Source organism: Nipponia nippon, unplaced genomic scaffold (assembly GCF_047370975.1).
Source record: "Nipponia nippon isolate SJK-2023a ecotype South Korea unplaced genomic scaffold, ASM4737097v1 scaffold_7, whole genome shotgun sequence".
NCBI lineage: Eukaryota > Metazoa > Chordata > Aves > Pelecaniformes > Threskiornithidae > Nipponia > Nipponia nippon.
In genome coordinates, this window is record NW_028262391.1 from 8,970,204 (window position 1) to 8,982,448 (window position 12,245).

The 12,245-nt window shown below is 37.9% G+C and overlaps 1 protein-coding gene across 7 annotated transcripts in view; it reads right to left on the minus strand.

The window, feature by feature from the left end:
• Positions 1–433: 433 nt before the first annotated feature.
• GMPS (guanosine monophosphate synthase) overlaps positions 434–12,245 on the minus strand; it is a 29,715-nt gene continuing 17,903 nt past the window's right edge. For 6 of the 7 annotated variants that reach the window (XM_087738771.1, XM_087738769.1, XM_087738773.1 and 3 more), the window contains 8 exons: positions 11,449–11,622; positions 9,740–9,845; positions 8,581–8,696; positions 7,499–7,624; positions 6,230–6,345; positions 4,401–4,531; positions 2,609–2,781; positions 434–986 (listed from right to left, as the gene is read on the minus strand). In XM_087738771.1, coding sequence (XP_087594897.1) covers positions 885–986; positions 2,609–2,781; positions 4,401–4,531; positions 6,230–6,345; positions 7,499–7,624; positions 8,581–8,696; positions 9,740–9,845; positions 11,449–11,622 — 1,044 coding nt within the window. In that variant the 3' untranslated portion in view covers positions 434–884. Of the gene's footprint in view, positions 987–2,608; positions 2,782–4,400; positions 4,532–5,406; positions 5,471–6,229; positions 6,346–7,498; positions 7,625–8,580; positions 8,697–9,739; positions 9,846–11,448; positions 11,623–12,245 lie in introns of those variants that run through there. The other variant, XM_087738768.1, reaches the window with a different exon arrangement.

Sequence of the window (12,245 nt, forward strand, 5' to 3'; positions counted from 1 at the left end):
AACGAAACCACATCGGCAGCAGGCTGCGAAGGGACTGTTGCGGAAGCATCTGAGGACAGACACAGGATTCACTGATCCGGTAGCTCTGGTGCAACAGCTTTCCGAACTTCACTCCCATTTTTATGCTTCTATCAGAGTCCCCAGAAGCACACAAAGACACTTCACTGTCTGGAGTTTGACATGTGCATACATGCAGTAAGTGTATACTAAAGATTAGCCTGTGTATACACGTCTGTTACCAACACGCACACCTACTGAGCGATGCAAGAGGGAGCGAGTACAGAAAGACAGACAGGTCATTTAATCATATTTTAGCATTACTCTCTTGGAGCTTAACGTTATTGCCATGGGCTAATAGGTCAAACAATATAGAACAAGCTTAACAGTATACAACAGATACACAGTAATTCCACAACTCAACAGTACCCACTACTCCATTCGGCAAAATATTTATTTATAATAAATCCGTTCAAAAGCAGTTGGTCACAAAGAATTCATTTTACATTTTTAGGCTGTAACAATGCTTTTGGTAGAAGTAAATAAACTGTCTCTTTTTACACAGTGTACAAAAACAAAGAGACATTGAAATGACAGTTAACAATAAAACACATGAAAACAGGAAGAACTGGTAAGACAAAGGCAAAAGCAATAGGAATCTGTCTGCGCACCAGCAACGCTGCCATGATTATTTACCCGTACAAATCCTCAGCCCCACTTAGTTATTATCCCCAGCATAGCTCTTAACTGCAGGTTTATGCTCCAGGAGAGGAATCTGATGCGATGTAGCAGCTCCAGTCACTCTTTCACAGTACTGCATGTCAACACTGGGAATGGTTTCTGATATGATTTAGACTGCACACAGTACTTTAATAGAAAAAAGTTAATTACTCCCACTCCGTAGTTCCTGGTGGCTTTGATGTCAAGTCATACATCACCCGAGAAATGCCTGGAATCTTCTTAATCTCCGCCACCATTTTTAACACAACCTACGGTAGAAGAAAAAAAAAAAAAAAAAAAAATCAGAAGAAAGCACGTAAAACAGACCTGATGAAAACTATTCGAGAAAAGCTTAAAAAACGAAAACTTTGTTCACATTAATTCGGTTATACACAAGAGAGAAACAGCCTATAGCTATTAGCATATTACCACCAATTAAGAAATAAAATCAGCTTAAAGAAAACCTCTAGCTTCCTGATATCTGCAGTTACATTTGGAACTTGCTGCTTTTTAGCACTGACAATAAACCAGGGTGTCGATTGCAATACACTTCCCTCAAGGCAGCAGCTCTTCAGTTTCAAAACTATTTCTCGAGAGTTCAACAGGAACATATGATGTTGTGTTACTATCAATCATTTTCAGACTTTTCTCAGACCATCATACACAAAGCAAGAGCCTGAGTGAAACCCCTTTCAAAACAAAAAAGGAAGCTCTAAAGGTAAAAACCCCAGAAAGCGGCATCCAAAGGGAAGAGTTTCCAGTGAATGTTGCTCTCCAGAGTCCACAATCAATTCATGTTAGCAAAAGTATTCTAGATGAGAATTCACTGATCCTTACAAGTTCAGCTTCCTTAAATATCCCACAGTTCCTAACAGTGCCACTTACATGACGTGCTGTTTTATAGTGCAAGCATAAATTAAACAATGCATTTCTCTCCATGGAAAAAAACACAGAAAATTTTTAATCAAATATCATTATTTTTCCCCAGAAATACAGGTATTTTCTACAACCTCTACTGTTTTGTTACCACATTATTACCTAGCCTTAAAATGACCATTTTACATTTTGAAGAAGGGGGTGGTGGTGGTGTTGGGTGTTGTTTGGTTGTGGTTTTTGTGGCATTTGGTTGCTTTGTTTGTGTGTGTTTGGTTTTTGGGGGGTTTTGTTTGTTTGTTTTAAACACAAACTTCAAGGTCAAATGAATCCTCATTTTACATAATGGAATAGTTTACATGGTAACTTAACCTTGAATAATTTCTTTTTAAATGGACAGAAGAAGTAGAAAGCCTTAAAGTAGAAGACTTCAGTTACATACAATTACTAAACAATGCCTATATGCTTTTAAAGCATGCTTAAAAAAAAGTCAATCCTGTTCTTCATCTACACTGCATTCCCAGAGAGACAAAGTACTTGAAACTGGACATGGATAAAGTTTCCCAGAAAAATATGCCTCAACTTGACTCCCAAATCCTTTTAGTGACCTAAATAGAAAACAGCACACTGAGATGTTAAACAGCAGGTTTCAGTAAAATCAGAAGTGGCAATCAAGGGCAATTCTTTAAGTCAGGATATTTCCAATTACTAATGCAAAAAATTAATTTCAAAATCCCAGGAATGGCCGGGGTATTCATTCTTTTTTAATTGATGGTATTGTGGCTCAACTCTGGCTGGAAAGCCTTTAAGTTTGCCACACCCATCTGCCAGCTTCTCATTTTGTTACAGTTTTTTTCCCCAAACACCACCATATTCTTCCTAATGAATACTACGAAAGAGACAAAAAATTGCAACAAAATCAAAGTCGAAGCAAGCAATCAAGAGAGAGGGAGGAAAGTCAAAACGAGTTTTACTCATACTAGCTCATGCTGAAAAGAAACTTGAAAACCTGTATTACCTCTTCTGGAACCTCATTACCCGGAGTTGCTGCAATACCAGTCATAAAATCACTTGTAATAAAAGTTCGAATAACCACAGATCTTTGACAGGAAGGTTGTTTCTGTAGGGGGTCCCGATCAAAATGCAATGGTGTCAGTATTATTGGCATCTGGCTAATTTTTCCGGCATAACCTTCAGAAAAAGAGCAGTACAAAGTGCTTTAATGTGGTTTAAGGACACAAACGTGACAGAAGTTTTACAGAATTTCCCACATGTACTTCAAACTATACACTAGGAGCTACATTTACATCTCCTGTGATCTTTTTGCTACTGCTACCACACCTCAGAAGATCACACTCATTATACAATTATGTAATTAGTGGCGCACACACCAAAACTACTCAAATTGCCACTTGAAATAATCTTCAGCGTTTGCAGGCATGCGGAACAAAACCAGATAACCTCCATTATCCCTGTAATTTGCTGTGAATGCAATTTAATACCTACTTTCCTTCCCACGTTAACATAACCATGGGGTTTTATCTATCCCCATATCAAGCCCAATAAAGAGCCACTCACAAGTATGTCTGTGTCTTTGACATATTTAAAAGAAAGGTCTTAAGTATCCCTGCTGCCGGTGGTTGATAGGTAACTCCAGACAATCATCTCTCACATTTTTTTTTTTTTAAATATCACCTTCTGAAAGCCAATACACAGACACCCTAATTTCACCGTTTAAATGATCTAAAAGTTTGAGATTCAGGTGCATGGCAGCCTGCAGAGCCAGTTTAACACTGATGCAGGCTCTCACCCTCTGCTTGCGCCGGCTTGAGCTGTTGGTACAAGGAGTCTTTTTCACTAAAAACTCAAGTCTTATTTTTGGGAGCAATTCATTCACACAAAGCCAACTGTCACCAAAAGTTAGAAAGACACATCTACAGTTTTACAAACACAATTGACTGTTTATTCTGAGCTTTTTGAGGCTGTTTTTGTACAAATTATGGTAAGACAGCCTTGCAAACAGAATATGTATTTTCAAAAAGATACATCCTTTGTAACTTGATTTATACAAAATATAGGCAAGTCTGATGAACTGCTTCCCACACATACCACATCTTCAAATGTAATTAAGTTAAAAAAAAACCCCAAAACTGAACCTCAGAACTACTATATTCCCAGATTCTGCCTGTGTACCATATCACAGGGTACTGAATGCTCCCTGGATGTTAAGGGTCTGAAGTATTACCATCTGCTAGCCTGAAGCGGTTGGGTTTACAAATACAGCTTAAGTTAAGAAATATGAAACCACCACAGGTAGCGAGCATCATCACCATTAGAAGTTTAGTATTTGGGCTCCCTTCTTTCCACAATAAAAACATGATTTAGAAACTATGTCAAATTTCTTTACACAGTTTATTTACTTTGGGTAAATACTGATGACTCAGATCATCAGCAAAGAGAAGTAATTCGGTTGACTTTCAGCTGGCTAACAGTACTTCTTGCAGAAGTTTGCACTGCAGCGAAACACCACACCTCGGAGCTTCATGGCGTGTCAGAGGCAAGCCTCAGTCCCCAAAAATCCCCTAAAATTAATTCTGGTAGCAGAAAGGCTAGCAATTCCTGTCCTTTAGCTATCAGCTTCTACAACTTTCAAAAAAGGCTCTTGCTTGTCATCCCATTAATTTATCACTTCTTTGGAGATATTCAAGAAGCTTGTAGATTTTGACAGTACGACTATAACTATACCCAGTTAGGTCTGCAGGGATCTTTAAACAAGAGTCTAATCCACGGGATAAAGGCGAAGTACCTACCAGATTCCCTGAGAATATTGTGAGCCTCAAAATCAGCTTGACGTAAAGTGCTGAGGACTCCTGTTGTCAGGAAAGTGGGGGTGACATCTGTAGGAGGTTCTTTGACTGGTGGACCGAACACATACACAACTCTGGAAAACAAATGTGATGGTAGAAAAACGCATTTTGCATACGTGGAAATAAGACAGATTGCCTAAAGACTGCATCTTTAGTATTGCAGTGAGAAAATAAAACTAGGGAAAAAGGCATAATATTTGATTTTACTCCTTAGCTACCAACTAGAGCTTAACATGACTTCATGCGTATATTCTATAAAAATGACATGCATACTAGCTTTGGAAGTCAAACATACTAATTTATTTTGGTTTGCTAAAGACTAGCAATAGACCTAATATTACTTATTCAAGAGAATAATCCTTTGAAAACCAGAAATACTAACACAGTGGTATCACAAAGGGTGTTTTTTCAATTTTACTTTGATGTCAGTAAATGTTAAGAAAGCTACTTAATAAGTGCTTACAATGTCTATCTTCTCTCCTAATAGGATACCACCAAAAAATACTATTAAATAGTAAACTTTATTGTTAATGAATAGCTGTGTTTTCAACACAGGGCATGAACTGCAATTTCTAAATCTACTTAACTACATCTGTAATAAAATACCTTCTGAATTCAAACCAGTCACGTCAGCTTTATCTTTTTAATCTCATTCATTGTGTTTTATATGTTGCGGAACAAAAAGCAAAGTAAAATATTGTCTGATGGGCCTCATACAAGGATTTACTATGACATATTCACACAAGTTATTTCAGTTTGTAGATACAAACCAAGAATACTTGTCTAAAATCCAAAGCAGAAAAATATGCAAGCTTTACATTCTGTATTTTTGTTTGTAATATAAAGTCTGCAAGCATAGCTGGGCAGAATACCAACTATTTCAGTGCACTCCTCGAACTGCCAGCTTCAGTGTCCCTATAAACATCAATGAAAGATTCTGAAAACATACCCTGGTACAGCAGAACTCCCAGAGATGTGGTATATTCAGGAGGGTAGTATTAAATCCAAAAGAGCTTAAAGAAGACAGCAATGCTGTAAATCCAGCACATACTTTGAAATTGCACACGCAATCCTGATTTTATACCTTCTTTTGTTCCCTCTGCATTTAGTTTAAAGTAGTATCTTGCAAGTCAAGATCTCGCCTTTAAGAATAATACCTCTTTCAGTAGGCATCACTTACGTGACAAAATTAAGTTTTGCTATAAGCAATTATAAGCAGTTTCATCAGAAAGTCTACAGCCAGGCAAGAAAGATAGGTGTTCTCCAGAGCTGATTTAATTTCTAAGCAACTTCAGCTACTAGAAAAGTTATGGAATCAAGTAGCTAGAAAATAGATATTCACAACAGAGCTCAATTAAGATTAAACTGCCCAGCTTTGGAGCTCTCCTACGTGCCATTAGAACTGACAGTCCCACGTAAACGCCCTTTTTAACACAAAGAAAAAAAAAACCAAACCAAACCAAAAACAACAATGCCTGACATCACAACTCATCAACAGGCGTGAAATCTTTCAAAAAAGTTTTTGCATAAGTTACATTGGATGTTGTCTAATCAAGTGCTTAAAAAAAATGAGATAGGCTATCAATTTCTTTTTCAAGCTAGTAATTCCAGAAATAAACCTATGTTTAGATTTATTGTGTATTTATAACCTCTGTATGATACACCTGTCCAACATATAAAAAAATGCTACCATAGATTAAACAGGAGAATGCTTGTGCATGCTAAACTTCTACACATTAAGTAGATCATTAAAGATAATTCAAAATACTTACCTGTTTATGTTGTGGCACATGCGTGGTATGAGCCTGGCAAGAAACATAAGAGACTCCCAGTGTGGAGCATCTTTACTGGAGATCCCACAAACATAGCTATATGAACGACAGTCACCCTATAGATGGGGAGGGGAAAAATAAAAAAAAAAAAGAAATTGAACATGAGGTTTGCTGCCAAAACAGTTCACAATACTTTCCCGTTCATCCTGTAGGTTACAAGACCATACACTGTGTTAACATTTAGCAGACACTAAGCTGGTGAAATCAGTACACTAAGAAATACCAGGTGAATGAGAAAATACAGAACAAGACAGACCTCTCATGAGCTAACAAGAACGTACAAAAGGAAAATTTTCAGAATGGAAAGATTCATATAAGGTGACCTGAGCATAGGGTTATTGATTGTGTATAGTTATTTTGATGTCACCATCTGAAGAAAGCCTGTGATGAAGCATAGAAATCTGCTGATGATGTTGCTATTTTTAAATAGTAAGGAAAGCTGACTGCACAGAGTTACAGAAGACACACACAAGATTAAGCAGCTGATAATAAAAGATGTAATTCAATACTGATAAAACAAAGAAAGGTACTTTACAGCTATGACTACTCAGTAAAGATATCTTCCAAATTACTGCATGCAATTCCATGAGAATGCCAGCTCAGCGTTTGGTGACAGAAACACAAACCAAATACAAAGGACAACCCACAAAAATTCTGGTGGCATTAGCAAAGGAGCAAAAAGGAAAGAAAACACTATGTCACTGCACAGTTTCAGGTGTTCCTGTATCCTGAATGGCCTGCACTGCTCTGGTTCCTTTCCTGACAAGGATAAGGATACAGTACAACTCAAAAAAGTACAGAAAAGGGTAACAAGCACGTTCAAATGTAGGAAGCAGGGGTTTTTTTTGACCAACTTAGTCTAGGACTCCTCAGCCTTAAAGGGGGAAACAGGATTACAGCAGAGGTCTACAAGATTATGAAGTCATGAAGAAACTGCCTGTAAGTGACCAGCATTATTCAACCTTAATGATATCCTCAAATACAATACCTGGCATTTACTTAAGCGTCTATTCAGATGTCTTTGACACCTTTACACTACACCAGCACTGACAAATGACAATAACATAGGTATCACAGTCACTTGAAGTTTCTGTTCTTGAGTCAAGCCCTTTATTTTCAACCTTAAAGCAGCAATTATTATGCTTCACTGCAGCCTGTCGCACTGCTAGGAAGCAGCTTTCAGAACATGCCTGAAATGAATCCATTTACCTGCACTCCCACAGTTTTGATTGGTAACAAGAAGGCATTCAGTGAATGTAAGCTTGTAATCTGCATCAGCTTCTCCTGGTCTTCTTCAGTTGTACACGCTTTGACCCTTTGCAGCAGAGTATGTGGCTGTACAATGATGCAGAAAAATAATTGTTAATTAAATAAAGCCCCCAAGCACACAAACAGAACTTCTAAGTAACAATTTTATTTGCATTTTAAGTAGCTGATTGCTTAAATTCAGTCCACATTTACCCCTTGGAACTATTTAAAAAATACCTTTCATTTCACAACTAAATTTTAGCAAAAGCCGTTTTATTTGATTGGACTGCATGTAGCTTAAGCTGAAGCTCTCCAAGGCCATGGGTGAAGCTCTTTTCCTATGCTCATTCTCTCTTTCACAAAGCTACACTTTTCATTTTTGTTGTTTATTTCAGATACATAACAAAGCAATATCCTGTTACACTACACCGTGATCCAACAAGTTTTCAAGGAAATACTCCCCTTCACTGTTTTGGAAGTTGTTTCGAACTTAAGACTTCAACTTAAAGCAGGCCTCTGCTAATGACTTTCCAACCCTCTGCAGTTTAGTTCAAGTGAGCTTACAGTAATCACGAAGGTCATAACAGTTAAAAGATTGAGAACTTAAAATACCATCAATAATAAACTTCAGGTTTCTGTTCAGGACATCTGGCAAGCAGTAGTCCCTCGCTCCTGCACTTTCATTTAGGCATTCAGTGATTGATAGGGCATGCAAATCTAGAAAGTTACAACTATTTCAGGGAGAGAAAAATCTCCAGAAATACTCATCTTCACAAAGTTTAACTGCAACAAAATTTATTTACTACTTCAAAGGTATATAGACTTCCATTTTCCAGAAATTGTTTAACACTTGCACCAGTCACGGTGCAAAAAATTCTACTGTACTACACTGAATGGCTTCAAGTGAGTCATATGTGAATGCATTACTCCTTAAAGAGCACAAGTAAGTAGTTTTAAACTTTTAGCAGCTTAAACCTCATTTCAGGCCACTACAGAATGATCGTACCACTTTTATTCATATTAGAATTGAGCAATTTTGTTACCTTTTTAACACTTGCAGAGAAATCTGCAACTATTTTCAAAATGTTGTTTGTTTCAGGAAAGTCTTTGCACACATAAGGCTCTTCAGCACATATCACTCTGATTGCTAGACCAGGACCTGCAATGAAAAGTTGAAAAAACATTTTACTAAATAACAGGAAAGCTGACTTTGACCTAAAATGTGACAGCATCTGGAACAGCAGTCAATCATTGAGTACGGTATGCTTTGCCATTGTACCCATACTTCAATTGTCTTAACACCCTACAAGACAAAAAAATACAAAAGCAGTTTATTCCAGAACAGTATTTCTGTTTGGTACATTGAAGCATTATTTACCTACACCTTAAAGTGGCTGGTTGTGTAAAGCAGCCGTTAGTGGTGATGAAGTGTGGTGGATGGCAAGCCAAAGCGAACAGGAACCTCCTCCTTCCCTTTGCTAGGCAACTGGGATGAAACAGTTGCTTATAACACAGTTGAGTCCACTGTTTTTAAAGACCCGTGACAGCTATTTGACCTTTTACCTACGTAACACAAAAGCACATGTAATTTGCTGGAAATGTCTAAAGACAATTTCTTGCGTTTCATGTGATGTCGGTGCATTAGCACAACAGCCTACGCACTCTGCCAGTGACTATACACACCCTGCAGGACAATTTTAAAACACACAGACAGAAAAACATAACCCCCTTAAAAGGATGTGGGCTTTGCTATATTATATACTTTGATGTTTTCTGGTAGAGAACTGCTGTTATTTTCCACGCAATCATTTTCAAAACAGCGAGTGCCCCTTAAAAAGGCAGGCAGATATAGGCCATTATTTCAAGTAAGACACATTTGACAGCTCAGGCAGCATTCAGCTGCACTTCACTAATAATTCTTGCTTTGGCTTATACCACTAAAAATAAACAAGTACAGCTAAAGGCAAACTCAATTATAAAACTTTCCTTTTAATCACTATACATAATAAAGCTGGTCTCAAATGTTCTTTTCCTGAAAAAAGATCCTTGTTAAGTAAAAGCTAATAAAACCATCAATTTTTTTCATGTTTAGAGGCAAGATTTATGCTCCAACATGAATTTATTCTACAGGTTAAGTATATTCTTAACAATACTGATGTGACCCATAGCCCCTCACTCAGTAGCACACACCAACTCTCATACCTGGGAAGGGATGCCTCGATACCAGCTCTTCAGGAAGACCAAGTTCTCTCCCGAGCACTCGCACTTCATCTTTGTGAAAGTCTTTCAGTGGTTCTATTACTTTACCCTTAAAAAAAAGAAAAAGCAATTTACACTCCAGCTTACATATTCAAACAAAAAGCCTCTATGTTTAGGTTATGGCCGTCAAATTGGCCTGCTTTTCACAGCATCAGCTGCCAACACTTGCATAAACACTAGAAAGAAAAGTACATGTGAATGTGGGCTTTGTAAAAAGTTGCAGGACAGAGGCTAAGACAAGGAAGTTTAAGTTCGTGCCAGAAGTATCAATGGCTCAGTCAGTGTAGATATAGCTGTAGGTCAAACCTGCTCTGACTGTCTTCAGAAATTCAGACCTTTCTTCTCTTCTCTAGATGTTCAAACCAATCTAAAAGCCTTGAAAATACTTTGTACAGTATTGGAAGCGTGGGTCAGTAATGGTTACTTTCTCTCCTATGGTTGGGCACTTACTAATAACTGAGCACCTTCCAACAGGGTTACTATGTGATGTCTCCTATGTTGATTCTTTCTTATAATACAGTTAGAGAACTTACCATCTAATGTTAGAAAAATGCAAAACAAGGCAGTCTCCTATATTTGCTTCATAGGCTAATAGGTAAGAGCTCTGCACAAGAAAGGTACGCAAAAAGCTTTTCTGGACTTTGGACTAAACAGACCAATTGGGAGTGCAATCAAAGGTGCAGGACGTGGGCTGCTTATCTTCAGACAGTTCAACCTCCTGTGTTCATATCATCTTCAACCTCCTGGCTGTCATCCATAGATGTCCATGTTGGGCCATTTCAGAAAGATTTCTGGGTTCTTAAATTGACAACTGGCAAACAGACTGTGTGCCACCAGAGTACTGCTGGCAGATAGACAATCAGGTTACTAGTAATGTGATGCAGAAGCTGCATAAGAACAGAAAGAATTCATCCCTGTAGGTACCTGAAGGAACTATCCCTAGGTTTTAACCAATTTAAACTTCTTATTCTCATGCTGTCTCAAGAGAGAGGAGAATACTACGCTTGCAGTGCTGAATGTTACTAGAGGTTCAAGAGAAGGGAAATTTTGGCCCTGTCTCTCAACAGGAACTGATTATCTTTTCACTAAAGCACTGTCACCACTCTTGCCTGAATCCATGATGTGCCAGATCTGGACTATTGGTACCCAAAGGTTACCCATTGCCTAGTGTTCATAACAAGATACAACAGAAGGAATAAGTGACCCATTACAACATGAATTCCAGCTGAACCAGAATAAAGTTGTCTGAGAAGTCTTAAACTACTCCCTTGATAAAGACATTTGGTATTGCTCTGCTTCCTCACTAGGATGCAGGTTTGTTTTGAGGGTTAAAAAGTAAGAGAGTGAGGAAACAGCTTTCAGCTTGCACTTCAGAACACCATTGTTCGCACTGAATGAATCCACGTTCAATCTGTTGACATCTTCCTCAGCATCCAATGCTGGACAATACTCAAACAATTTTGACTACTTTGGGAACGTACCAACTAGAAAGAAGTTTAATAAATTGCAACATATTACAGTAAAATCTGAAGGGCCTCATCAGAATAGGGTCCCATCAAAATGGGGCAGTTATACCAGCAAAACATTTTTGATACTCAGCTTCACATCTATGAGAACCAGAAGGATATACCAGTATCCTCATTTTCATTTACCTCTTCCCTTAACTTTCGAATCAGCTCTGTGTCATTATGATGAGTTTTGATGACTTCAGCTTTGCCACTTGCAACAAGGGAAGCACTTTCAATGAGATCAGGTCTGAGGGTACCCTGAGCAAGAAAAACTTCTTCAGGTTTCAGATTCATTTCTCCGATAACTTCATTGGCAATCTATAAAATGAAGAGAAAAAAGAGAAGTGTTCCGATCTACTTTTTTGTTGTCAAAGGTCTAAAAGGAAGACAATGGATTGCCCAAAAAATGCTACTGAGCTGCAAAAGCACAAACAAACAGGAAGACTAATTATGACACTAGCTCACTGCTGAAATAGTCCTATAACCCCATATTTTGTTGAACAGAAAATGGAAAAAAATATCTTCAGACTACAGGAACATCATTGACTGTTAAATGTTATATTCTCCCTGCATCACCAACACTAATTGCTGACAGACGGAAAATGGCTCATCTTCAGCAAAGCAACAGAAACATGCCCCAATTCACATTATCCATCAATTTAGTGAAAAAACATTACACAGAAGTTTATGCAACAACAATAAACAGCCAGCCAATATAGTAAATCTCAGCATGATGGTGGATCTAGTACAATGTTTATGAACCATGTTGCAACCATTGACTGACTGCCAAAAATTTTAGGCTTAGGGTAATGTACCAATGGCTTTTTTAGGTCATCCACAACTTATAAGACCACTGATGCCACTGAGTGCACAGTGCTTTAGAATGAAACAGTCTGACATAGAAGATGTATCTAGAAATCATATTTTAAAAACCAAAACAA